The sequence below is a fragment of the Phacochoerus africanus genome, chromosome 5, assembly GCF_016906955.1.
Source record: "Phacochoerus africanus isolate WHEZ1 chromosome 5, ROS_Pafr_v1, whole genome shotgun sequence".
NCBI classification, from domain to species: domain Eukaryota; kingdom Metazoa; phylum Chordata; class Mammalia; order Artiodactyla; family Suidae; genus Phacochoerus; species Phacochoerus africanus.
The window spans coordinates 97,949,799-97,974,617 of NC_062548.1; the positions used below are offsets into that span (position 1 = coordinate 97,949,799).

At 50.3% G+C, this 24,819-nt stretch overlaps 1 protein-coding gene across 2 annotated transcripts in view; it reads right to left on the minus strand.

Annotated features, from left to right (window-relative positions):
• Positions 1-19,477: 19,477 nt before the first annotated feature.
• TTC7A (tetratricopeptide repeat domain 7A) overlaps positions 19,478-24,819 on the minus strand; it is a 134,555-nt gene continuing 129,213 nt past the window's right edge. For both annotated transcript variants that reach the window (XM_047782133.1, XM_047782134.1), the window contains one exon: positions 19,478-21,721. In XM_047782133.1, coding sequence (XP_047638089.1) covers positions 21,500-21,721 — 222 coding nt within the window. In that variant the 3' untranslated portion in view covers positions 19,478-21,499. The remainder of the gene's footprint in view (positions 21,722-24,819) is intronic.

Consider the following 24,819-nt stretch of genomic DNA (forward strand, 5'->3'; position numbering starts at 1 on the left):
TCTTGGGGGCTCGGCATTCAGTCAAGGCCAACCTGAGCTTGACAGGATCCCAACAGATGGTTCTTTCTCTTTCTCAACTCCCTGAAAAGAACAATATTGATTCAACCCAACAAGCATTTGCGGTTTCGAGTCAACAAAAATATTTTGAGTGTCTGCTCCGTGCCAGGTGCTGTGCTGGGGCCCGGGTGTGGGGGTTGAGACAGAGATGAACGAGGCATGTGACTGAGTTTCGGGAGGGCTGTAGGGGAGACAAGGCCAGAAAGGTAGTTTGGAGGCGTTCCCGGCTCAAGGGTGGCTTGCAAAACCGTGCCAAGAAGCTCCTTCTGTTCACCTTGTGCGCAGCGCAGGGGCTGCCATCCTGTGGATGGGGTTCCACCTCGAAGACAGGCCCTGGTCTTGGGAAACTAAAACCACCGTGCCCGGTAGACAGAAGAGCGGTTCTGACAACAAAGGTCACAGGCGCTCAGAGCAGGGACAGGACAGCACGGCCTGAGCAGGGAAGGACGGCTGCAGGCAGGCGGCAGCTTGGCTGGCACCCAAGGGACGGGGAGATTGAGAGAGGCAGAGAGGAGAGGGAGGAAGGTGGAGGGCAAGGAACCTTGTCTGAGCAGAAAGCAGAAGAATTATTTGCTGGAGGGAAACAGAGGGAGCCGGCAGCAACTAGAGTGGAGGGTGCAAGTGGGGGCAGAGAGGGGTGGGGGGAGCCCAGACCACAGCCAAGCAGTCAGTGCTGCTCCAGCCAGACAGACCCTCTGCTGGACGGCCAGGGCCTCATGAAGGATGGGGAGACGACAGAGTCATTAATCAATGATAGGGAGGAGTCCCATCGTGGCTCAGCAGTAATGAACCTGACTAGTATCCATGAGGACTCGAGTTTGACCCTGGCCTCACTCAGTGGGTCAAGGATCGGGAGTTGCCGGGAGCTGTGGTGTAGATCACCAACATGCCTCAGATCTGGTGTTGCTGTGGCTGTGGTGTAGGCCAGGACCTGCAGCTCCAATTCTACCCCTAGCCTGGGAATCGCCATATGCTGCAGGTGTGGCCCTAAAAAGCAAAAAAAAAAAAAAAAAAAAGGAGGAATCTTTTTTTTTTAAACTAAGAAAAGAAAAAAACATAATATAAACCCTTACATTTTATTATATGTTTTAAAAAAAAAAAACACCTCTCCTCTCTAGTCTTATAAACACCTTTATAGTGTGAGTGTTGGGCAGGGAAGGGGAGGCCGTCGTCCCACTGGCTTGATCAAGTTTCCTCCCATTTGTGGAGGAAACTCCCTACACTGCCTTCCTTCGGAGCAGAAAACAGCCCCTTGGGAGATCAGGCGGACGCCTCGGGGTGGTGGCTCTTGTCCCATTTTGATCAGAAGGTGACTGCAGGGCAGAGAGCTCCCCATTTTACTTTTCACATGTGTCAAAGGCCCCTGCAGAAGGTACGGCTGGCCGTCCTGATGGAGGGTGTTTTCTTTAGGAAGCAGTGTCTCCACTTGTGCCTGTGCTCAGGGCAGCGGTTCTAGAAGGAGTGAGGCGAGGGGCCATTATCTCCATCTTAGGGCTCGTGGGTGGAAGATTAGAGGCGCCCCTCATGCCAGCAAGGGCAGTGCGGGATGCCAGAGGGGTGACCGGGGCGGGCAGGAAGGCCTCTCTCTCCCTCTGGTTTTCCTCTGCTTTCCCTCGGCTGCCTCTTCCCATGCAGAGGATTTAATGCAACGTCCTCCTCCTGTCATTTACCGAGCCCACGCCCTCAAAGCACGTGACCAGCCCCTCTCGGTTCCAGAACTGGGTTCCAGGGAGAGGGAATCCAGTTGGCCAGCTTGGGTCAGGGGCTACTCCTGGGCCCTCCAGCTGTGGCCAGGAGTGGGGGCTAGACCCTGGGCGCAGACACAGCCGCAGGGGCCCATCTGTGTTAGGTGTGTAATCGGGGTTGAGGCAGGTCCCCCGTGTTCTAGAAGAGAATGAAGGCCCTTTCAGAAGAAGAAAGGGAGAGGGTCTCTTGCCTAGCCTGCAAGAAGGGCGTTTGGGAGGCCTGCCGAGATTTGACCTGGAGGTGGAGCCCCTGGAGAACATTCTGCAGGGCCATCCGACACCCTTGTTATTTGAGTCCATTCACCACGCTTTGCCCTTGGCTCCCATGGCTTCTGTCTTCTTTCTGGACCTGGAGGCATCTCAACCCTGTCCTCCTTAGCAGCCTCACCATCTGCCTGTAATGCAGCCTGTGACTTGGGGTGATGTGACAGAGGCTCTGCCCTGGGTACTAGCAGAAGGGCTGGTAGGTACCAGGCAGTGAGGAGAACAAGGTTTTGCTTCTGCTCTTTGACATATTCCAGCATTTTTTTTTACAGTATTTCATACCAGTAGGGAGAGGCTTTCCCAAAGAGATCAGATTCTGGGTGGCTTTTTCCTGCCTTGAGCCTAAAACTGGAACATTATTTGAGGAGCAGGGCGTCCTTCTGTCTTTTCCGATGTGGAGAGACTAGACAGACCTAGGTTGACTTTGAGCTTGAGCTCTGCGATGGGGATGTTAACACTTAGCAGCTAGGGCTGTCATGTGCACCCAGGGACAGGTCCTAATGGGCTTAGAAAAGCCATAGAAGCCCTGCAGATGGAAGGGAATGTGGGGTTTATCCCACATCCCCGAGGAGTTTCCCTGCAGGGCACCCCCTCCCTCCCCTTGGACCGCTGTGACACCAGCTTTCAGGAGCACCCCTCGTTCCTCTCCGTCCCCTTCCACACACCCCAACTGCCCTCTGGATTTGGCTTCACCCAAAACGAATTACTCCTCTTGGCCGCGAATATCTTCCACTGCTGCCATGTGAAGTTTCCTCTCCGTTATGTCAGGGCATGTCTGATGGGGACAGCTTGTCTTTCTCTCCCCTCTTCTCCTCTCTTTCCCTCCTTCCTCAACCCCACTGGCACCCCGACTCCCACTGCTTTCTGGACCCACAGGGTTCTTGCCAACCTGGAGGCCAAGAGCCACAGGGCTCAGGTGACCAGCCCTGCCTCCAGCATCACCTCTCACCTGCACCTAGGATTACTTTGAAAGCCCTGTTAATCTTGAAAGCACAATTCAGCTTAGTTGTTCTAAACTGCGTTTTAGAGTCCCCTGGGGAGGTTTTTAAAATCTCAGTTCCTGGCAGCCCCCAGGCAGGTCACATCAAATTTTCTGGGGGTAGGACTCAGGCCCGGTCTTTTTTTTTTTTTTTTTTAAGTGTCCCCCTTACCCACCCACCCTCCCCCCAGGTGATTCCAATGATCGGCCAAGGTTAAGAACCACTGCTGAGATGGTGTGAAGGCACCAATCACCAATAACTCTGGGCGGGGCCACAGGAAGTTCTTCACCCCTATAGGTTTAAGAAGACAGGACCAAGGCTCTAGGAAATCGTTCTCCAGCTATGAGGAGGTGATTGCTCCGAGTTAGCATCTGGCTGTGTCCTGAGGGAAGAGGATGGTGCAAGCCGGGTTGTCCTCATGAAGGGAGTTCCCAGAGCCTCACTGGTAGAGGTCATTCTGCATAGACAGGTAAGGAGGGGCTGGAAGCCAGGCACCTCTTGCCAGGTTGACTCTTGGCTGGGCTTCTCACAGGTCTTTGGCTTGGCCAAGGTCAGGGCTGCAGGCATGCAGAGCCTGCCTGGCCCAAAGGAAAGGGTTTGGGCTCTAGATTCATGGCCGTAGGAGCTGGGTGGGTTTATGGGAGCCAATGCCAGAGACCCAGACCCTGGCCCGGTTTGTCTGCAGTCTCCCAGAGAGGCAACTCTGTATGGCAGGAAGAGCCAAGGCTGACGGAGGCCTGGATGTTGGAGGTGGCGAGTAAGCCCTGGGGCGGGGTGGGGGGGCCAAAGGGGGAACAGAAGGAGGAGGAGCCAGAGGCAGGGGAGACCCAGGGGGTGGATGCCTGGAGAATGTCTCTCGGCAGGTACTTCTTATTGCCTTGTTGAAATACTCGGCTGTATTAGAAAAACGTGTCACCCTTCTGAAAAGTATGGGGGACTGAGGCCCAACCAGCAGGGGAGAGGGGTGGCAATGTGACTGCTTTGGGTGGGAGTGTGGCTTAGTCTCTGAGAACTGTGGGCAGGAAGGAGGGCTGTACCTCTGGTCACCAGAGTGCACTTAGTGGTAGTAGGCAGGGAAGTGTGCCCCCCACATGAACTGAACAAGCCGGCAGGGGGCAAGGGGGAACGGCAAGGCGGTGCACCCGAGCTGTGCGGGTCACAGATGGAGCTCAGGGCTTGACGAGGACTGGCCTTTGTCCCCTCATCCCCTTTCTGAAGTCCCAGAGGTCAGAGGTCCTGCATAGCAACTGAGGGCCATCAAGGAGAAAGGAAGTTGCTGGAGCGCCTCTTATTCCGCAGGGCCAGAGGAGACGCTAGGACGCACTTCAGGCAGCATCATACCTGTTGAGGCTTCTAATCCTCAACTCCTCCTGGGCTGGGCTCAGGGGCCAGACTGCGGAGGACCCCGTGCCTGGGGTAGCTTGCTAACCAGACCACCTGTATTGGTTTCCATGGCTGCTGCAGTGAATTTCCTTAGACTTTGTTGCTTAAAAACATCACAAATTCATTCTCTTCCAGTTCTGGAGGTCAGAAATCCCCAAATCGGTTTCACCGGGCTAAAGTCAAGGTGTTGGTAGGTGGTTTGAGAAGGAGGCTTTTTCTGGAAGCTCTGTGAAGAGAATCTGTTTTCTTGTCGTTTTCAGCTTCTCAAGATCACCTGCTTCCTATGCTCATGGCCCATTCCTTAAACCACCCCTAACTCCCGCTCCCACCGTCACATCTACACCTGACTCTGACTCTCCTGCTTCCCTCTTGTAGAGTTCCTTGTGATTGTATGGGGCTCACCTGGATAACTCAGACAGTAAGCCCAGCTCAGAACCCTTAATTTAATCACACTCGCAGGCTCCTTTACCATGTAAGAATGTGCTCACAGGTTCTGGGGATTAGAATGGGACACCTTTGTGGGGTGCGGGGGCATTACTCAGTATTCCATACCATCTGTCTAACTTGTAGCTAGAATAGGGAGGGAGGCATCCCTTGCCTGAAATACCACTCTCCCCGGCCCTTTGTGTGCCAACTCCAAGCACCTTCCCTGGTCTTCCCTAAGCAGGTGGGTGCCTCTCCTAAGAGCCACAGCAGCCTGCAGATCCTTGTCTGAGGCCAGCTTTGGATTGTGGGCTCCGGGATCACAGAGTTGAGATCTACTGAGGCATCGGTGTATTCCCAGTGCATAGCACAGTGTTAGCACATAGTAGGTGCTCACTGAATACTGGAGGTGCTATAGTATTCTAGCATCTCTAATATTTTGGGTTTTTTTTGTTATATTCACTAGTTTAACTTTTTAGATTCTACATATAAGTGATATATAAGATAGGTATCTGTCTTTTTCTGACATTTCATTTAGCATAATACCCATCCATGTTATTGCAAATGGCAAAATTTGATTCTTTTTGATGGCTGAGTAGTATTCTGTTGTGTGTATATTACCATGTCTTTATCCATTCATCTGGCAGTGGACACTTAGTGTTCTTCCATTACTTGGCAACTGTAAATAAGTCTGCTGTAAACATTGGGGTTAATGTTTTCGTTTTTTTCGGATCTATACCCAGGAGTGAATTGCTTTGTCATGTGGTAGTTGGGTTTTTAGTTTTTTGAAACACCTCCATACTGTTTTCTGTAGTGGCTGCACCCATTTACATTTCTACCAAGAGGGTAGGAGTGTTCCCTTTTCTCCACATCTTTCCCAACATTTGTTATTTGTAATTTTTTTGACAGTAGCCATTCTGACAGTTGTGAAGTGATATTTTATTGTGGTTTTAATTTGCATTTCTCTGAATAACGATGTCAAACATATTTTCATGGGCCTGTTGGCTATCTGTATGTCTCTTTGGAAAAAAGTTTCTTTAGGTCTTTTCCCCATTTTTAAAATCAGGTTCATTGTTTTTTTTTTGTTGTTTATTGTTTTTTTGATTTTGAGTTGTATGAGCTGTTTATGTATTTTAGAGATTAACCCCTTATCAGTCATATCATGGGCAAATATCTTCTCCCATTCAGTAGGTTGTATTTTCCTTTTGCCGATGGTTTCTATTGCTTTGCAAAAGCTTTAAGTTTAATTAGATCCCCTTTGTTTATTTTTATTATTATTTTCATTTTTTATCTTTTTAACTTAATTTTATTATAATTCTGCAACCATCTTCACAACCCAATTTTACAAAATTTCCATCCCAAACCCCAGCACATATGCCCCCCACCCCCAACCTGTCTCCTTTGGTAACCATAACTTTTTCCAAAGTCTGCGAGTTAGTATCTGTTCTGCAAAGAAGTTCATTATATCCATTTTTAAGATTCCACATATAAGTGAGAGCATATGATGTTGGTGTCTCACTGTCTAACTTCATTTAGTATGATAATTTCTAAGTCCATCCATGTTGCTCAAATGCCATTATTTCTTTCCTTTTTATGGGTGAGTAATATTCCATTGTATATATGTACTACATCTTCTTTATCCACTCCTTTGTCGATGGACATTTAGGCTGTTTCCATGTCTTGGCTATTGTATGTAGTGCTGCAATGAACATTGGGGTACATGTATCTTTTCAAGTCATGGTTTTTTCTGGATTGATGCCCAGGAGTGGGATTGCTGGATCTAATGGTAATTCTACTTTTGTTTTTTTGAGGAATCTCCATGTTGTTTTCCATAGTGGTTGCGCCAGTTTACATTCCCAGCAGTAGTGTAAGAGGGTTAAGAGGGTTCTCTTCTCCACACCCTCTCCAGCATTTACTGTTTGTAGACTTTTTTTTTTTTTTTTGTCTTTTTAGGGCTATACCCATTGGCACATGGAGATTCCCAGGCTAGGGGTCGAATTGGAGCTGTAGCTGCTGGCCTACACCACAGCCACAGCAATGTGGGATCCAAGCTGAGTCTTTGATCTACACCACAACTCACAGCAACACCAGATCCTTAACTCACTGAGCAAAGCCAGGGATCGAACCTGCATCCTCATGGATGCTAGTTAGATTGGCTTCTGCTGAGCCATGACAGGAACTCCCTGTTTGTAGACTTTTTGATGATGGCCATTCTGGCTGGTGTAAGGTGGTACATTTCTCTAATAATGAGTGATGTTGAACATCTTTTCATTTGTTTTTTTGGCCACCTGTATGTCTTCTTTGGAGAATTGTCTGTTTAGATCTTCTGCCCATTTTTTGATGGTGTCGTTTGTTTTTTGTATATTGAGCTGCAGAAGGTGTTTATAAATTTTGGAGATTAATCCCTTGTCAATTCCTTCATTTGCAAATATTTTTTCCCATTCTGTGGGTTGTCTTTTCATTTTGTTTAGTTTTCTTTTGCTGTGCAAAAACTTGTTTAATTAGTCCCACTTGTTTATTTTTGCTTTTATTGTTGTTAGTCTGGGAGGTGGATCTGAGAAGATAATGCTGTGGTTTATGTCAGAGAGTGTTTGGCCTATGTTTTCCTCTAAGAGTTTTATAGTATCTGGTCTTATGTTTAGGTCTTTAATCCCTTTTGAGTTTATTTTTGTGTATAATATTAGGGAGTGTTCTAATTTCATTCTATTACCTATAGCTGTCCAGTTTTCCCAGCACCACTTACTGAAGGGACTGTCTTTCTACATTGTATATTCTTGCCTCCTTTGTTGTAGATTAGTTGGCTGTAGGTGCAATTGCACCTACAGGATAGAAAGCCCAGGGTTTAATTCTGGGCTTTCTATCCTGTCCCACTGATCTATATTTCTGTCTTTGTGCCAGTATCATACTGTTTTGATGACTGTTGCTTTGTAGTATTGTCTAAAGTCAGGAAGCCTGATTCCTCCAGCTCCATTTTTCTTTCTCAAGATGGCTTTGGCTATTCTAGGTCTTTTGTGCTTCCAGACAAACTTTAAAATATTTTGTTCTAGTTCTATGAAAAATGTCCTTGGTAATTTTATAGGGATTGCATTGAATCTGTAGATTGCCTTGGGTAGAATAGTCATTTTGACAATATTGATTCTTCCAATCCAAGAGCATGGTATGTCTTTCCATTTATTTGTGTCATCTTTGATTTCTTTCATCAGCATCTTTTAGTTTTCAGAGTACAGGTCTTTTATCTCTTTACATAGGTTTATTCCTAGGTATTTTATTCTTTTTTTGATTCAGTGGTAAATGGGATTGCTCCCCTAATTTCTCTTTCTGATTGTTCATTGTTAGTATATGGAAATGTGGTGTATATTGTTCAATGTTAGTATATATTGATTTCTCTGTACTAATTTTGTATCCTGAAATTTTATCAAATGCATTGATGAGCTCTAACAGTTTTCTGGTAGCATCTTTAGATTTTCTAGGTATAGTATCATGTCATCTGCCAACAGTGACCGTTTGACTTCTTCCTTTCCAATTTAGATTCCTTTTATTTCTTTGTCTTCTCTGATTGCTGTGGCTAGGACTTCCAAAACTGTGTTGAATAGTAGTGGTGAGAGCAGATATACTTGTCTTATTCCTGATCTTAGCGGGAATTCTTCCAGCTTTTCACCACTGAGAATGATGTTAGCTCCGGGTTTGTGCTATATGGCCTTTATTATGTTGAGGTAGTTTCCCTCTATGCCCACTTTCTGGAAGGATTTTATGAGAAATTGGTGTTGGATTCTGTCAAAAGCTTTATCTATATCTATTGAGATGATGATATGGTTTTTATTCTTCAGTTTGTTAATGTGGTGTATCATACTTATTTGGGGATGTTGAAAATCCCTTGCATCCCTGTGATAAATCCCACTTGATCATGATGTACAATCCTTTTAATGTATTGTTGCATTTGGTTTGCTAGTAATTTGTTGAGGATTTTTGCATCTATGTTCATCAGTGATATTGGCCTGTGATTTTTTTTTTGTCTTTTTGCCTTTTCTAGGGCTGCTCTCATGGCATATGGAGGTTCCCAGACTAGGGGTCTAATCAGAACTGAAGAAGCCAGCCTACACCACAGCCACAGCAATGCAGGATTCAAGCTGTGTCTGCAACCTACACCACAACTCACAGCAATGCCAGATCCTTAACCCACTGAGCAAGGCCAGGGATCGAACCCACAACCTCATGGTCCCTAGTCAGATTCGTTAACCACTGAGCCATGACAGGAACTCCTGTAATTTTTGTGTGTGTGTGTGTGGTATCTTTGTCTGGTTTTTGTACCAGGGTGATGGTGGCCTCATAGATTGAGTTTGGGAGTGTTCCTTCCTCTGCATTTTTCTTGGGAATAGTTTCAGAAGGATATAACTTCTCTAAATTTTTGATAGAATTCACTTGTGAAGCCATCTGGTCCTGGACTTTTGTTTGTTGGAAGTTTTTTTGTTTCTTTGTTTTTTCAGGGCCACGCAGATGGCATATGGACATGCCCAGGCTAGGGGTTGAATCAGAACTGTAGCTACTGGCCTACACCACAGCCACAGTAATGCTGGATCCAGGCTGTGTCTGTGACCTACACCATAGCTCACAGCAACACCAGATCCTTAACCCACTGAGTGAGGCCAGGGACTGAACCTGCATCCTCATGGATGCTAATTAGATGTGTTTCTGTTGTGCCATGAGGGGAACTCCTGTTGGAAGTTTTTAAATCACAGTTTCAATTTTAGTACTTGTGATTCGTCTGTTCATCTTTTCTATTTCCTCTTGGTTTAGTCTTGGAAGATTGTACTTTTCTAAGAATTTGTCCATTTCTTCTGGGTTGTCCATTTTATTGGCATATAGTTGCTTGTGGTAGTCTCTTATGCTCCTTTATATTTTTGTGATGTCTTTTGTAACTTTTCCTTTTTCATTTCTAATTTTATTGATTTGAGTCCTCCTTTTTTTTCTTGATGAGTTTGGCTAAGGGTTTATCAATGTTGTTGATCTTTTCAAAGAAGAGGTTTTACTTTCATTGATCTTTTCTATGTTTTTTTTTTTTTGGTTTCTATTTCCTTTATTTCTGCTCTGATCTTTATGATTTCTTTGCTTATGCTAACTTTGGGTTTTGTCTGTTCTTCTCTTTCTAGTTGCTTTAGGTATCAAGTTAGGTTGTTTATTTGAGATTTTTCTTGTTTCTTGAGATAGGCTTGTATTGCTACAAACTTCCCTCTTAGAACTGCTTTTGCTGCATCTCATAGGTTTTGGAGTGTTGTGTCTTTGTTGTCATTTGCTTCTAGGTATTTTTAATTTTCCTCTTTGACTTCTTCAGTGATCCATTGGTTGTTCAGTAGCATGTTGTTGAGTCTCCACGTGTTTGTGTTTTTTTGCAGTTTTTTTCTTGTTGTTGATTTCCAGTCATATAGCATTGTGGTCAGAAAAGATGCTTGATATGATTTCAATTTTCTTAAAGTTACTGAGGTTGTATCTGTAGCCCAGGATATGGTCAATCTTAGAGAATGTTCCATGTGCACTTGAGAAGAATGTGTATTCTGTTGCTTTTGGATGGAATGTCCTATAAATATCTATTAAGTCCATCTGGTTTAATGCTTCATTCAGGGCCTGTGTTTCCTTATTGATTTTCTGTCTGGTTGATCTGTCCATTGCTGTAAGTGGGGTGTTGAAGTCCCCCACTATGATTGTGTTATTGTCAATTTCTCCTTTTAAGGTTGTTAGCAGTTGCCTTATATATTGTGGTGAACCTGTGTTGGGTGCGTAGATATTTAAAATTGTTATAACATCTTTTTGGATTGATCCTTTGATCATTATGTAATGTCCTTCTTTGTCCCTGAAAATATTCTTCATTTTAAAGTCTATTTTGTCTGATATGAGTATTGCTACTCCAGCTTTCTTTTGATCCCCATTTGCATGAAATATTTTCTTCCATCCTCTCACTTTCAATTTGTACATATCACTAGAAGTGAAGTGGGTCTCTTGAAGACAGCATATATATGGCTCTTGTTTTTGTATCCATTCAGCCAGTCTATGTCTTTTGGTTGGGGCATTTAGTCCATTCACATTTAAGGTAATTATTGATATGTATGTTCTTATTGCCATTTTATTAATTACTCTGGATTTGTTTTTGCTGCTCTTTTTCCTTTGCTTCTTCTCTTGTTCTTTTCTGCCTATAGAAGTTCCTTTAGTATTTGTTGTAAGGCTGTTTTAGTGTTGCTGAATTCTCTCAGCTTTTGCTTATCTGAGAAGGTTTTGATTTCTCCTTCAAATCTGAACGAGAGCATTGCTGGGTAGAGTAATCTTGGTTGGAGGTTTTTTCCTTTCATCATGTTGAGTATATCATGCCACGCCCTTCTGGCCTGCAGAGTTTCTGTTGAAAAATCTGCTGATAAACTTATTGAGTTTCCCTTGTATGTTATTTGTTCCTTTTCTATAGATGCATTCAATATTTTCTCTTTGTCTTTACCTTTATTCACTTTGATTAATATGTGTCTCAGGGTGTTCCTTCTTGGGTTTATTTTATATGGTAATCATTGCACTTCCTGAATTTGAGTGAGTGATTCCTTCCCCATGTTAGGGAAGTTTTTGGCTATTATCTCTTCAAATATTTTCTCTGGCCCTTTCTTTCTTCTCCATCTGGTACCCCTAAAATATGGATGTCAATGCATTTAACATTGTCCCAGAGTTCTCTTAGACTGTCTTCATTTCTTTTCAATCTTTTCTCTTTTCTGTTCCACGTCAGTGATTGCTACTAGTCTGTCCTCCACCTTGATTATTCATTCTTCTGTATTCTGCTGTTGGTTGCTTCTGTGTTTTTTTGTTTTGTTTTGTTTTTTGGGTTTTTTTTTTGTTGTTGTTTTAGGGCCACACCCAAGGTATATGGCGGGTCCCAGGCTAGGGATTGAAATGGAGCTACAGCTGCCAGCCTGTGCCACAGCAACATGGAATCTGAGCCGCATCTGCGACCTATACCACAACTCACAGCAATGCTGGATCCTTAATCTGCTGGGCAAGGCCAGGGATCAAACCCGCAACCTCATGTTACTAGTGGGATTTATTTCTGCTACGCCACAACAGGAACTCCTCCATTGAATTTATTTCAGTTATTTTAATTTGCACCTCTGCTTGCTTAATCCTTAAATCTTCTATTTCTTTGCTCAGTGTTTCTTGTAATTTATCAATCTTTGCCTCCAGTTTATTTTCAAGATCTTGAATTCATCTCTACTATCATTTGTCTAAAGTCTTTTTCATGGAGATTGATAATCTCCAGATCACTTAGCTGTTTTTCTGGTTTTTTTTTTTCCCTTGTTCCCTTATCTGAGTCATAATTCTCTGCCTTTTCATTGTATAGATTTTTGGTGTGGTCTCCTTTTTGCAGATGATTGTAGCCTTTCTTGCTTCTGATGCCTGCCCCTCTTATGGCTGAAGGAGGTATGGGGGCTTGGTGTGGGCTTCCTGGTGGGGGGGACTGGTGCCTGCCCACTGGTAGGTGGAGCTGATTCTTATACGTCTGGTGGGTGGGGCTTTGTCTCTGGGTGTGATTAGAGGTGGATCTGTGCCTGGGGGTTCAGGGGGGTCTTTAGGAAGCCTCTTTGCTGATGGGTGGGGCTGTGTTCCCACTCAGTTTATTGTTTGGCCTGGGGCTTCTCAGACCTGATGGGTGGGGCCATATTGTTCCAAAATGGCCACCTCTAGATGAGCTCATGCTGATAATTATTCCCAAGACCTTTGCCTCCAATGTACTTCCTGCACAATAAGCCAGCCCCCCCACCCCTGTTTTCTCAGGAGATCCTCCAAGAACCACAGGCAGGTCTGACCCAGATTCCTATAAAATCTCTGCTTTGCCCTGGGACTCAGTGTACATGAAAGTCTGGGTGTGCCTTTCAAGAATGGAGTCTCTGTTTCCCCCATCCCTGTGGATCACCTGTGCACAAGCTCCACTGGCCCTCAATGCCAAGTGCTCTGGGGGTTCCTCCTCCCAATGTCAGATCTCCAGGTGCGGGAGCCTGACATGGGGCTCAGAACTCTCATTCCCATGGGTGAGCCTCTGCGATATAGTTACTTTCCAGTCCATGGGACGCCCACCTGGCAGTTATGGGGTTTGCATATATTGCATAATCACCTCTCCTACCTTTTCAATGTAGCCTTCTCTTTGTCTTCTGGAATAGGATTTTTTTTTTTTGATAGTTTGCAGTCTGTTTTGTTGAAGGTTGTTCAGCAGTTGGTTTTAATGCTGTTGTTTTTATGAGAGAAGGTGCATGCCACTCCTACTGCTCCACCATCTAATCCCATCTCCCAAATGGCCAGCCCCTATGTTTATTTTTGTTTTTACTTATTTTGCCTTAGGAGAAAAAATTTAAAAATATTGCTACAATTTATGTCAAAGAGTGTTCTGCCTATGTTTTCTTCCAGCAGTTTTATGGTTTCCCATCTCACATTTAGGTCTTTAATCCATTTTGAGTTTATTCTTGTATATGATGGTGGGAAAATGTCTAATTTCATTCTTTTACGTGTAGCTCTCTAGTTTTTCCAGCACCACTTACTGAAAAGACTGTCTTTTCCCCATTGTGTGTTCTTGCCTGCTTTGTTATAGATTAACTGACCAGAAGTGTGTGGGTTTATCTATGGGTTCTTTATTCTGTTCCATTGATCTATGTGTCTGTTTTTATGTCAGTAACATACTCTTTTGTTTGCTATAGCTTTGTAGTATAGTCTGAAGTCAGGGAGTGTAATACCTCAAGTTTTATTGTTCTTTCTCAAGATTTGTTTTGGCTATTCAGGGTCTTTTGTGTTTCATGAAGTCTTTTATATCACATCTGTTCCTTTGATTATTTCAGACCACAAAGAATTGTCTAGGAAAGGGCTGTTAGCCTGAATGATCTCACCCCTTTTTCCCATTCAATGCTGACAAAAACCATCTGATGAAATAAAGTTTAGTAGTTCCCATTGTGGTTCAGTAGGTTAAAAACCCTGATATATTGTCTGTGAGAATGTGGGTTCAATCCCTGGCTTTTCTCTGTGGCTTAAGGATCTGGTGTTACTGAGTGCTGCGGCGTAGGTTGCAGATGTGGCTTGGATCCCATGTGGCTGTGGCAGTGGTGTAGGCTGGGAGCTGCAGCTCCAATCCAACCTCTAGCTCAGGAACGTCCATATGCCACAGGTGCAACCATTAAAAAAAAAAAAAAAAAGACAGAGTTCCTGTTGTGGCTCAGCAGTTAATGAATCTGACTAGCATCCATGAGGGCACAGGTCCAATCCCTGGCCTTGCTCAGTGTGTTGAGGATCTGGCGTTGCCGTGAGCTATGGTGTAGGTTGCAGATGCGGCTTGGATCCAATGTTGCTGTGGCTGTGGTGTAGGCCAGCAGCCGCAGCTCCGATTTGAGCCCTAGCCTGGGAACCTCCATATGCCGAGAGTGCAGTCCTAAAAAGCCAAAAAAGAAGAAAAAAAAATTTTTTTTAAAATATGAGGTTATGAAATTTAGTACTGATTTAGAAATCATTCCTGGAAGTTTGATCTTGATATTACAAGTGCTAGCTGTTATAAACAAGCTCTCTATAAATCACTTAAAGAGCCATCGTGTTGAAAGTTACATTATGGGGAATGGGGTTGGATGGGGAGAGAACACTCCTAATATTTTACAAATGGTACTTATAGATTCAGATAAAATCTCCAGTGCCCATATTATTCCAAAATGTTAAATGTGCCCTATCTTACATGGAGATAAAAATGGAACTTCTGACAAGTTGCGTTTAGTTTTTTGACTCATGTATCTATAGTATAGATGAAGCTCCTCAGGGTGAAAATGCATACATATTTCTAAAATAATTTATAGAGTGGGGGTAAACATGTGTAACTTTACTAAGAAAATAGAATGGACTGGAGTTCATGCTATGACACAACAGGATCGGCAGCATCTTTGGAGCACTGGGACGCAGTGGGTTTGATCCCCAGCCTGGCCCAGTACAGCGGGTTAAGGATTTGGCATTGCTGCATCTGCAGCTTAAGTCAAGACAGAGGCTTGGATCAGATCCCTGTCCCAGGAACTCCATAGGCCACAGAGTGGCAAAAAATTATAAATATAAATATGATTGAGACCAACGCTAGGTCCCTTGAGCAGCCATAATTGAATCAGGATGGCCGAGGCTTCTCTGCAGAGCCCTGTCCCAGACACCATGGGGTAAGGTGTCGGGATGGTGTGTGGGCTGGGCAAGAGGGGAAGGCCAGGGTCAGCTAGCAGATGAAGCAAGGTGGCCTCACTCTACATCTACACCCCAAGCCTCCTGGTGGCAGAAGAGCCTCCCTAGAGCCCTGCTGGTACCCCACTCATGAGGGCACATGTCGGTGGGGCTGAGCCCAGGTGTGTGTGAGATATGGGGGCTGTGCCAGGCTGGGTGTTCTGACAAAGCCTAAAGGTCCCATGGGGTGAGTGGTGGGAGGTGCAGAGTGAGGAAGAGACACTTTTGGAAAACATGGGAACTGGGTCTTGAAGAATGAAGGGCATGTGTGAATTGTGGGAAGAGGCCCTGCAGGAGTGGGGTGGGCATGGGAGGACGTGGGTCATCGAGGCCACAGGGACCTGGCAGATGGACAGGAGGAAGGAGAGGGCAAGGACCCAGGACAGTGGTGTTCCAGCTCAGAAGAGAAGCTGCCTGGCTAGAGGAGTGTGCCCTGGCCCCCAGCCTAGCACATCTGCAGGGCCCTCTGTGGGCCCAGGCCAGCTTGCACTGGGCTAGGCCGGCAAAGCCCCTACACCCTTGGCGGGGTGCTCTCAGGCATGGGGGTGTGAACTGTGTCAGGTGCCACTGTCCGCAGCCACTGAGCCGGGGGCCTTGTTGCAGGTGGGGTAGTGAGCTGTGGGCTCCTGAGAATGAGGAAGGTGAGAGGGAGCTGACAGTGGCTTCTTCCTTCTGGGCCTGAGCTGAAGTGACTGCACTCACAGGCAGAGTTACAGAGACTGTACTAGCTGTTGGGACCCAGAGAGAGGGAGCTGGGGAAGCCACCTCTGCTCTGACCCTCATGCAGAGAAGGGACCCATCTCAGGTGTCAGAGCTGACACCTGAGGCCAGTTCCTCTTTGCAACAGCATCCCCATGCCTGCTCTGATCTCGTGTCAGCATCCATGCTCCTCGTCGGGTTGGCAGGTGTCCCAGGAAGATGGCCATAGAGCGTGGGTCCCAAACGCAGACTGCCTGCGTGTCAGTCACTGTCCTGGCGGGCTGGGGGTCTCAGGCAGCCACTTTACCTGCCTGCACCTGACTTCCCTCCCCTGTGAGAAGGGCTTTCACCACGCCCATCTGTGCCCCCTTGCTTCTGGTTGGAGCCCTTCCCCCCATGGGTGGGTGCCCTGGCACATGTCCCTCTACCAAAGGCTGGCCTCCAGGTGCACCCGGAGAGGAGACCCACGGAAGGAAGATGTGCTTCTTTGGGGACGGGCAGGGCCACCAGGAGCAGAGAGACCCAGGGTCCCTTAAGTCAAGGAGTCTCTGCAAGGACAGGCTGCAGGAGCTGGAAAGGTTGTCTGGGATAAAACCGAGATCTCATGCTTGTATCTTCTTTGTCAGCTTGAAAACAGGCATCTGTTTCTTTTGATTAGAGAACTCATCTTCACAGAGATTTATCTCCTCTGCATTGTTGCCTCTATCTTCCTGTCCCTCCCAACCAGCTGTTCTCCCCTTCTCTCTGACACACTGCTTTTGAGGCTTTTCAGCCTCTGCTCCCACCACCAATTGCTATTGAGGGGGACTTTCCAGGAGGCTTAAGCACCCTCGTCTCTGACTGTAGAAGGGGTGAGGGTGCTTCTGAGCACTGAGCATTGGAGCCATGGGCTGCAGCTGCCAGCAGGGGAGAGGGCTTCTGGACCCATGTGTCTGACCCTGTGACACTTCAGCAGAGGATTCCTGGTGACATGTCCATGGATCCTGGAGGGGTCAGTCTGCTGCCTCAATGACAGGCGCTGGTGAGCGGGTATTGGCTTGGTGGGCAAAGACCTTATTCTCAGGCTTCGCCATAGTCCAAGCTGGGAGTGGAGGCACCATGATCTCATCACCTTTCTTGGGGACAAAATCCACCTCTGTAGGTCGCTGACTACCAAAGAGCAGTGTTGGAGACAGAGGTCACGGATAAGTCAAGTGCCTTATGCCTAGTATCGTGCAGGGGGAATGTTAGCATTGTCACTGTCATCAAGAGAAGAGCCGGGACAGGAGCCCAGGAGGGTGCACCATAATGTGACAGTGAGAGGGAAGGGGAGGGGTGGGTGTTCAGGTGGCGTGACTTCTGTTGTCTGCCTCTTCCGGAGGGACCTGCATCTCATCCAGTGCCCAGGAGGCTGACGCTGGAGGGAATGATGGGCTGATGCAGGGTCTCGGTAGGGGTCCGGTTACCGCTCACCCAGAACTGCAGCTGGAGTTGCGTCCTGAGGCCCGTGCACTCCGGTCGCAGCTGATTGCTCTTGGGGACCCGTGGAGAAATGAGTGGGACCAGTGGGATCCTCTCATCCAAGAATCTTAAACTAAGACGCCTGGGCTGCTGCGGTGCTGGAAGCAGAAGGTCAGCCAGGGTATGTAGACAGAATGTGGTCCTATGGGAGCATCTCCGAGTGAGCAGGGCCGGCCCCGTAGGGAGCAAGGAGGGAACAGGCGCACAGAGAAAAGCATCACACACATGGCGGTGAGTGGCGAGTGGTTATTAAGGGCCAGGCACTGGCCTAGGCTCTTTCCACGCTGTTCTCATTTAATCATCAGGACAGTCTATAAAGCAGGCATTATTCTAGGATTATTCTTCCTTGACAGATGAGGAGACAGGCACGGAGAGGTTAGGTGACTGGGTCAAGGGCCCAGGGCTAACCAGTGGTAGAGCTGGGTCTTTGGGCTCAGGCTGGGTGCTGACTCTACCACCAAAACTGGATGAGTGGCTGCTTTGGCCTCGGGTCTGTGCTCTGCAGTCCCCGCCCCCCGCCGCCCCCGTCTCTTTCCTGGAACTATCTGCATTGCATCTCTGCAACTGAAAGAGCTGGATGAAAATTCAAAGGACTTTTTGGCACAGGGTAGTTTCTGGGCAGGACTTCTTCGCCTCCAGAATGCAAGTCAGCACCACGTGGATGGTCCCACAGGTCGCTTAGGCGTGAGGCACTTGCCAACTGTGGGTTGTCATCAGCAGCTGGCAGCATGGGCTGGGGGAGATGTGTTTAGTTGGATGCTTCCCAAGCAAGGCCGAGAAATATTTGCACCGTGACAACATCTGAGTGCTCTGGTCGGGGGCTGGGGGTGTAAATGCAACAATGAGCACTCTGGTCCCAGAGAGGAGTCTGGGGGATGGCGGCTGAAATTCCATTCATACTTGTGCTGCAGATACACATTATTAATACTGAAGCACTGTGGGCCAGAGGTCCACGTGTGACAGTGCAACCCCGAGTCTTATTCCCAAACTCCAGCCCTTCAGGCACAATGGGTTGGACACAGGGCTGGTTCCCTTCCTCTCCAGGGAGGGCTTGTGTGTGAGGGAGGGCTCTGCAGACGGGGAGCCTGGAGATCGGGAAACGCCTGGGTCCCCACTACTGCCTGACCCCCAACATTTGACCAGCTCGAGGTCAGTCAGCTCAGCCAAGCCTTCCTCAGGAATGGGAAGGCCTCCCCTCCCTTCCTGCCTCCCTCCCTCCCTCCAAATGCTTCCATTCTCGTCCTTGTACGATGAGCTTTTCTAGACCTTTCTCCTAGGCTGGCAGACCTATAACCTAAAGCAGCCTTTAATTCTCACCCCAGGGGGGCTGGGAGCCAGGGGTGAGGGTGTGTGACGAGTAATCTGATACTAATTGTTTAATCACTAAAGACTAAACGTGTTTTCTAGAAATAAAGTAGGACAGTGAAAGAGACGCTGGGCGCCAGAGGCACCAAGAAGGGCCCTTCTCACTAGGACAGAAAAACTGACATCCCCGAGCATAGGGCTGGGGGTCGGGGTGGAGGTGACCAGCGTGCTGAGTGGGCAGTTCTGTCGAGGCCAAGCCCGAGTTCCAGACGATGCCTTAAGGCAGCTGTCTTCAAATTGAGTGGGTGCGGTCTTGGGGGTAGACCCGATAATCCGCTGGGGTGCATGAAGAAAACAGGGCTTCTCTGTACATTTATGTCATCCCTTGATGCATGTTTTGTAACATCTGTAGTATGTTGCCACATGGCATAACCTCTGGGAGGAGAGTATTGGCATGGCCTTGTCAGAGCAGGGCCTGATCTGGACCAGCCTGGATCCTCACCACACACCCCTCCCCTGGCGCTTTCGCCCAGTGCTGAAGATGCTGCACTGGCAGTGCCCTTGTGGCAGTCTCTCCTGTTCAGGTGGCAAGTCCGGCCCTGGGCCCTGGAGGCAGCAGGGGTCTCAAGCCCACCTGAGGGACAGGTGGCAGGCCAGGAGGCGGCCCCCTCCAGCCGGCCTTGCTTGGACCCCTCCGGGCCCCCTCCCACCTACCTCCAGGCTTTGGCCACGCCCCCAGGGTTTAGCCCGCCCCCCCCCCCCCACCTGCACAGCCCGCCCTGGCCTTCGGGACCTCTCAGGCCTCTGCCTCCTCTCCAGGGCCCTCTCCACGCTTGTCCCAGGGGAGAGATGAACACACTGCTTCACACCAGCCTGCGTTCCCTTCACGGGTCTCTTTTATTTCAGACATTTGTTTCAAACTGTCAGCAACTTGCCCAGCCCTGGGAGACTCCCTATAAGGAACGCTTCAAGTCAAAATGCATTTGTTGCCTTTCCTATTATTACCAAGCATTCACTACCAGCAGCGTTGGGCATCCCCATGTAAACCAACAGCGTTTGCTTTTTCTTGTTTACTTTTTTCCAAACAGAATTCCAGAATAAAAATAGATCTCTATCATATATATATATTTATACACATACACACAGACATACAGCGATCCTCCCACCAGGAGGTGAAGGACCTGGTGTCCTTGCAGTGTCCCTCAGCCCGGTGTGGGAAGGCCAGGAGGCACGGGCTCCCCCTGGGAGCACCCGGGGTGTGCAGTGTGGAGCCAGGGCCGGGAGGTGGGTGGGTCTCTAACAGCCCCCCTCCCGTCCGAGGAACAGAAGAGGCAGCCCTGGCCCGAGCTTTCCACACACCTTCAAGTGAGAAATGTACCAGATGGCGCTTGAAAACGAAAACCCAAAGTGCAGATAAAAAAGGAATTCCCTGATAGGCCCGCGGGGACTGCCTTCCTGGGGCGAATTCCAAGAGCATCATGCTGCAGGGCTGAGGGGGCCAGCAGGAAAATGACCCACCCACCAGCACCCTGGGACCCCGGTGGAGAGGGTGTCACAGACACAGAGGCCTGCTCAGAGACGAGGTGCTGGGCTCCGGCTCCTCTTTAGGTCTCTAATCACAGTCCCCATTTGGCCGCAGGCAGGAGGGACCCAAATGGCCAGGGTCTGGCCTGGGTCACCCAAGAAAGCCGGAGGGGAAAGTGGGCTGTGGGGGGTGAGATGTGTTAAGGACAGTCCTTCAGATGGCCAGTCTCTCTATTATAACCCCCGGAGGGGTTTACACTGTACCTGTTGCCCGGAAAGGTAAGGCTAGGAGGAACGAGGTGCTGATGCAAGGTATTTAGCAAGGGCTGGGACCAGCAGCCAGGCATGTATCCCAGGGGCCACGGCCCAGGGCAGGAGGTGGCCGGGCATGTTTCCAGAGTGGTGGGGGCAGGCAGAAATGGAAGGCTAGTTACGGCTGGAACTCAGTGGCCCTGGCCAGACACCAGAGGCCCCAAAGGCACTTGGCGACAGGGGAAGAGCACAGTGGGGCCCAGCTGGCCTCACTGGGCAAAGCGGGGCAAGACCAAGCAGCGCCAGACCAAGCAGCGCCCACTCACTCAGACCTGCGAGAGGACCCCGAGGTCCATCCTCTTCCACCTTCCACTCCTTCAAGCCAGGAGTGCCCTGGACAGGACCTGAGGGGTAGGCTGTGAGACCAGGGCCATGGGGCTCCCCAGGGCCCAGAGGCCTGGTGGGGGCAGTGAAGTACAGCTGTGAGGCTCCCCCACCAGGGTTCTCGGGAGATAAGTCCAGTCACCACGACTCTAAGTCGCTTAGGGTTCAGGCAGACTGTCTCCCGAGGGGTCAAGGAAGGAACACAGGGGAACCCTCATGGCCCAGCCCCAGGGCAGCTCATCGGGCTCCTCTTTGGTTGGCAGAGAGCTGAGGTTTGAGACTATAGCTTGTGCAAAGTTGGAAAATCCAGGGTCAGGGATGCTGCGGGAGAGGGACAGGTACGGGGCTTCCAGACGGGCGCGGGGAGGTACCCAAGCCTCGGAGACCCTTACCACACACTTGGCTGATGTGGATGCGCTGCAGAGAGGTCCCCACGTTGATGTGGCCTCCCAGCTAGTTGCATGCTCATAAAGGCCACGATGTCCGAGTTCCAAGGAACAAGGGATTTGTTTCTGATGCAAATCTGGTCCACCCAGCTCCAGATGAGCAGCTCCCAGTCCCAGCTGGGCCTGAGGGGAAGTAGGGGCGAGGTGGCGGAGGCGAGGAGAAGGAGGGCTGCAGCCAGCAGAAGTGTCCCCTAGAGCTGTATTTCCCTGAGGCCCTGCACCTCCCCTGACCCGGGCTCTTGAGGCCTGCCTGTCAACCGCCCTCCCTTCCAGCTGCTGCCACATGGCATCAGAGTTCTCGGGGGATGATGGAGAAGGGCAGCACTGGGCTGCTGGCCTCCAGCTCGAGGGCGGTGAGGAAGCAGTCGGTGGCGGCCTCGCTCTGGCCCTGGGCCTGCAGCACCTCGCCCAGGCCCTGCCAGGCCTCGTGGCAGGTGCTCTGCCTCTCCACGGCGTCCCGCAGCACCTTCTGGGCCAGGCTCTTACGGCCCAGCCGACTCAGCATCAGCCCCTGGGGAGCAAGCACAGGGTGGGGTGAGTGAGGCTGTTCCCGGGCCAGGGGTGTCCAATGGGCTAAGAAGCAGAAGCACGTGTGGCCAAGAGCCAGTGTGGGCCCGCCTCTCAGGCTTGGGGATGTCAAGTGACAGGTCGTGACCCATGTGAGTCCTGCCTGTGTCTGTCTGTCCCAGCCTGGCTTCCAGCCCGGCCTCCTGGGTCACCTGCAGTGGGAACTCTGCCCCTCCTGGCCCCAGGGGATGGGCTTTCAAGTCAGCAGACCTGGCTTTGGGTCTCCCCAGTACAGCTGCGGGACTCTGGGCACGTCACCGCTCTCTGGCCCTTGGGTTCCTCATTTGTAAATGCGAAGGACCACCGGGCCCACCTTTAGGGTTGTGACGTTTACACGACAGTACAGGCAAAGCACTTGAATGATGCCTGGCATGTGTGAACTCGAAGTCATGGGTGTGGGACCCTGAGTCCCTGTGCTGCACTGTGGCACCGCCCTTCTCCCCAAGGCACACTCGGGGCCGAGGAGGGTGCACTCCAGGCTTGAGGGTGGAGGGACAGGTCCTGTGCCTGCAGCAGTAGCCTGCCCTCCTGGGACCTAAAACCCAGCCCAGCCTGGCCTGGCAGGCGAGGGGTACAGGAAGAGAGTCAGATGGCCAGAGACAGGGACGGATGGATGCTGGGTGAGGGGAGGGCCTCTGGGGAGGGGTCAGGACCACCCAGGAGGCCTGGCCCTGCTGTTTGGCTCCAACGACCCCGAGCGATAGAGGAAGTGATGGGACTGGTTCCAAAAGGGTTGGGAAGTGAAACTAGCACCCTGTTCCTTGATGTCCCCGTCCACCCACACTGAGGAGGATGTGGGGAGGTGGGGGGGCCAGGGTCCTCTTGTGACCTCCAGTCCCAGAAAGGCTGCTTTGCACCAACCCATCCATGTGTGTTCCAGACCTCAAAAGTGTCACAGAGCAGCACACAGCGCCGGGGGCCAGCCTCTCGTTCAAAGACATGAGATAAAGCCCGAACCACACCGGCTTCCTGGACAGGCGGGGGCTGAGGAGCTGCCTTCTATGTGCCTGGAGCCCCCTCGCGGGTGCCCGCCCACGGATGGCCATGTACATTTTTAGCTGGAACATTTTCCTCCCGCCGCACTCCCCAGAGTTAGGCCCTCCGTTGCTATGGAGACCCACTGGGGAAGATGCACATGGCTGATTTCATAAAGTCCTCTGAGGGCCTGGAACACGACCAATTAGGCAAGAGTAAAAGATGGGGCTCAGGAAGCCCTAGAAAAGCCCCTCTCTCCCTCTCTGGAGGTGCTGGCTGGCCGTCTGGTGGCCAGGGGGCCGGGCAGGGAAGGGGAGCTGTTCGAGGCAGAGCCAAGCCGTCCCCAGGGAACCACAGGGATGGGGGCGCACAGGGGAACCAGGGGCAGGGTGGAGGCTGAGGCACAGCCCCTGGATCTGGCCAGAGAGGAGCAGTGCTGACTCAGGGCTGCCGGGGACCGGAGGGCAGTGCCCAGCCTGACCGGCAGGGCTCCAGGCCAAGCTGTTCTGCCCGCATGGCCTGGGAGCTGGACCCTGAGCAGCTCATGATGGAACAGGGCCCACAGGGAGGAGGGCAGGAAGGCGAGACGACAGGCCGCCAGACACCACAATTAAGCACCAAAAATGGAAGGTTTGAGCCCTGTGAGTGCTGCCCATGGGGGAGCAACGAGGACGGACGGAGAAGGCCAGCAGCGCCTCCCAGAGTGGGGGTGGGGCCCTGTGGTTTTTACACACCAAGTTTTCTCTATTGAGCTTCCATGGGAGACTTTGTTTGAAAAGTGGGCTCTACAGCTAAAAAATGAGTTTAAAAACCCCTGATCTTGAGAAGTGTGTAGGTGTTTGGGAAGGGGCCCAGATGTGTCTGCAGCCTGAACAGGGCACAGGTATGTTTGGGGTGGGACGGAGGGTTGGTTTTCCTCGCGGCGCTGAAGGTTTTGGGGAGGCTTCTCTGTGTGTCCCACGTAGAGGGACAAAGCCCAGGGCTGTAGAGCCGGAAGACCTGGCCGGGCTGGACTCCCAGCTCTGTCTCTGACAAGGGCCGTGACCGTGGGCAAGTGGCCCATTTTCTCGGAGCCGCTGTTTCCTCATCTGTAATCTGGGGCAGCGAACAGTCCTCCTTTGTAGGCTACTGTGGGGATTCTGCAAGGATGGATTTGAAACTGGGTAGCAGGGCGCAGGTTGGGGCTGACAGCAAATGGAAGTGTCCCCAAGCTGAACAGAGGGTCAGGGTGGGGGGAAGGGGGGACAAGGAGGGTGCAGAAGAGCGGATTCCTTTAGAGGGCAAGGCTCCCCCCCCCCACCCTGGGGTGCTGACCTTAGCGCCTGAAAGGAGACACCGGGGTCAGGCTGGGGCCCGGAGGCCCAGGGCCTGTAACAGGATCTGCAGCCACCTGCCCGAGACACCAGCCTGTTCAGTTCATGTTTGGTAGCAACTCGAGCTGTTTGCTGCCTGACAACTCAGCGGGGCCCCGCCCCAGGAAGATGCGAGGTCTCACCTGCTCTGCCCTCAGCCTGGCACTGGGCTGAGGGCCCACGGTCCGGCACCCTCTTGGCACCCTGACTCCCAGCTGCCCTGAGAACAGGTCTCCAGGGAGAAGGTGGGAACCCAGAACCGGCATCCCGATTGCATCCCAATGTCCCTGCAGACCCCTCCCGACCCTGTGCTGAGAGAGGAGACCAGACCTGCTGAGTGACTTTCAGCTTCTGACACTTGACCTGGGAGATGGCACGGCTGTGCCTCCCACGCCAGGATGGGAACGACGTGCATGCTGCTCAGGGTGACGGAGCATCACGCCTATAACGGGCACCGCTCAGGGAGGGGCAGGGCCACGGAGTCCCCAGGCCTTCCCGCCCTCATCATTCCCTCTTTCCTCGCTTCCTGGATCTCCGCGATGGCAGAGCCTCTGGCCACCACTCCTCTACCTGGGACCCTGCTCCTCCAGAAGTCTTCCCCAAGGACGGCCCCTTCTGCCTACATGGTCACCTGAGATCGTGCTGTTACTGGGGGCTCGAGGATGCCATCCTGGACGTGCTCCCCTGAGGCTGAGGCAGGGGGCCTGGCACTGCC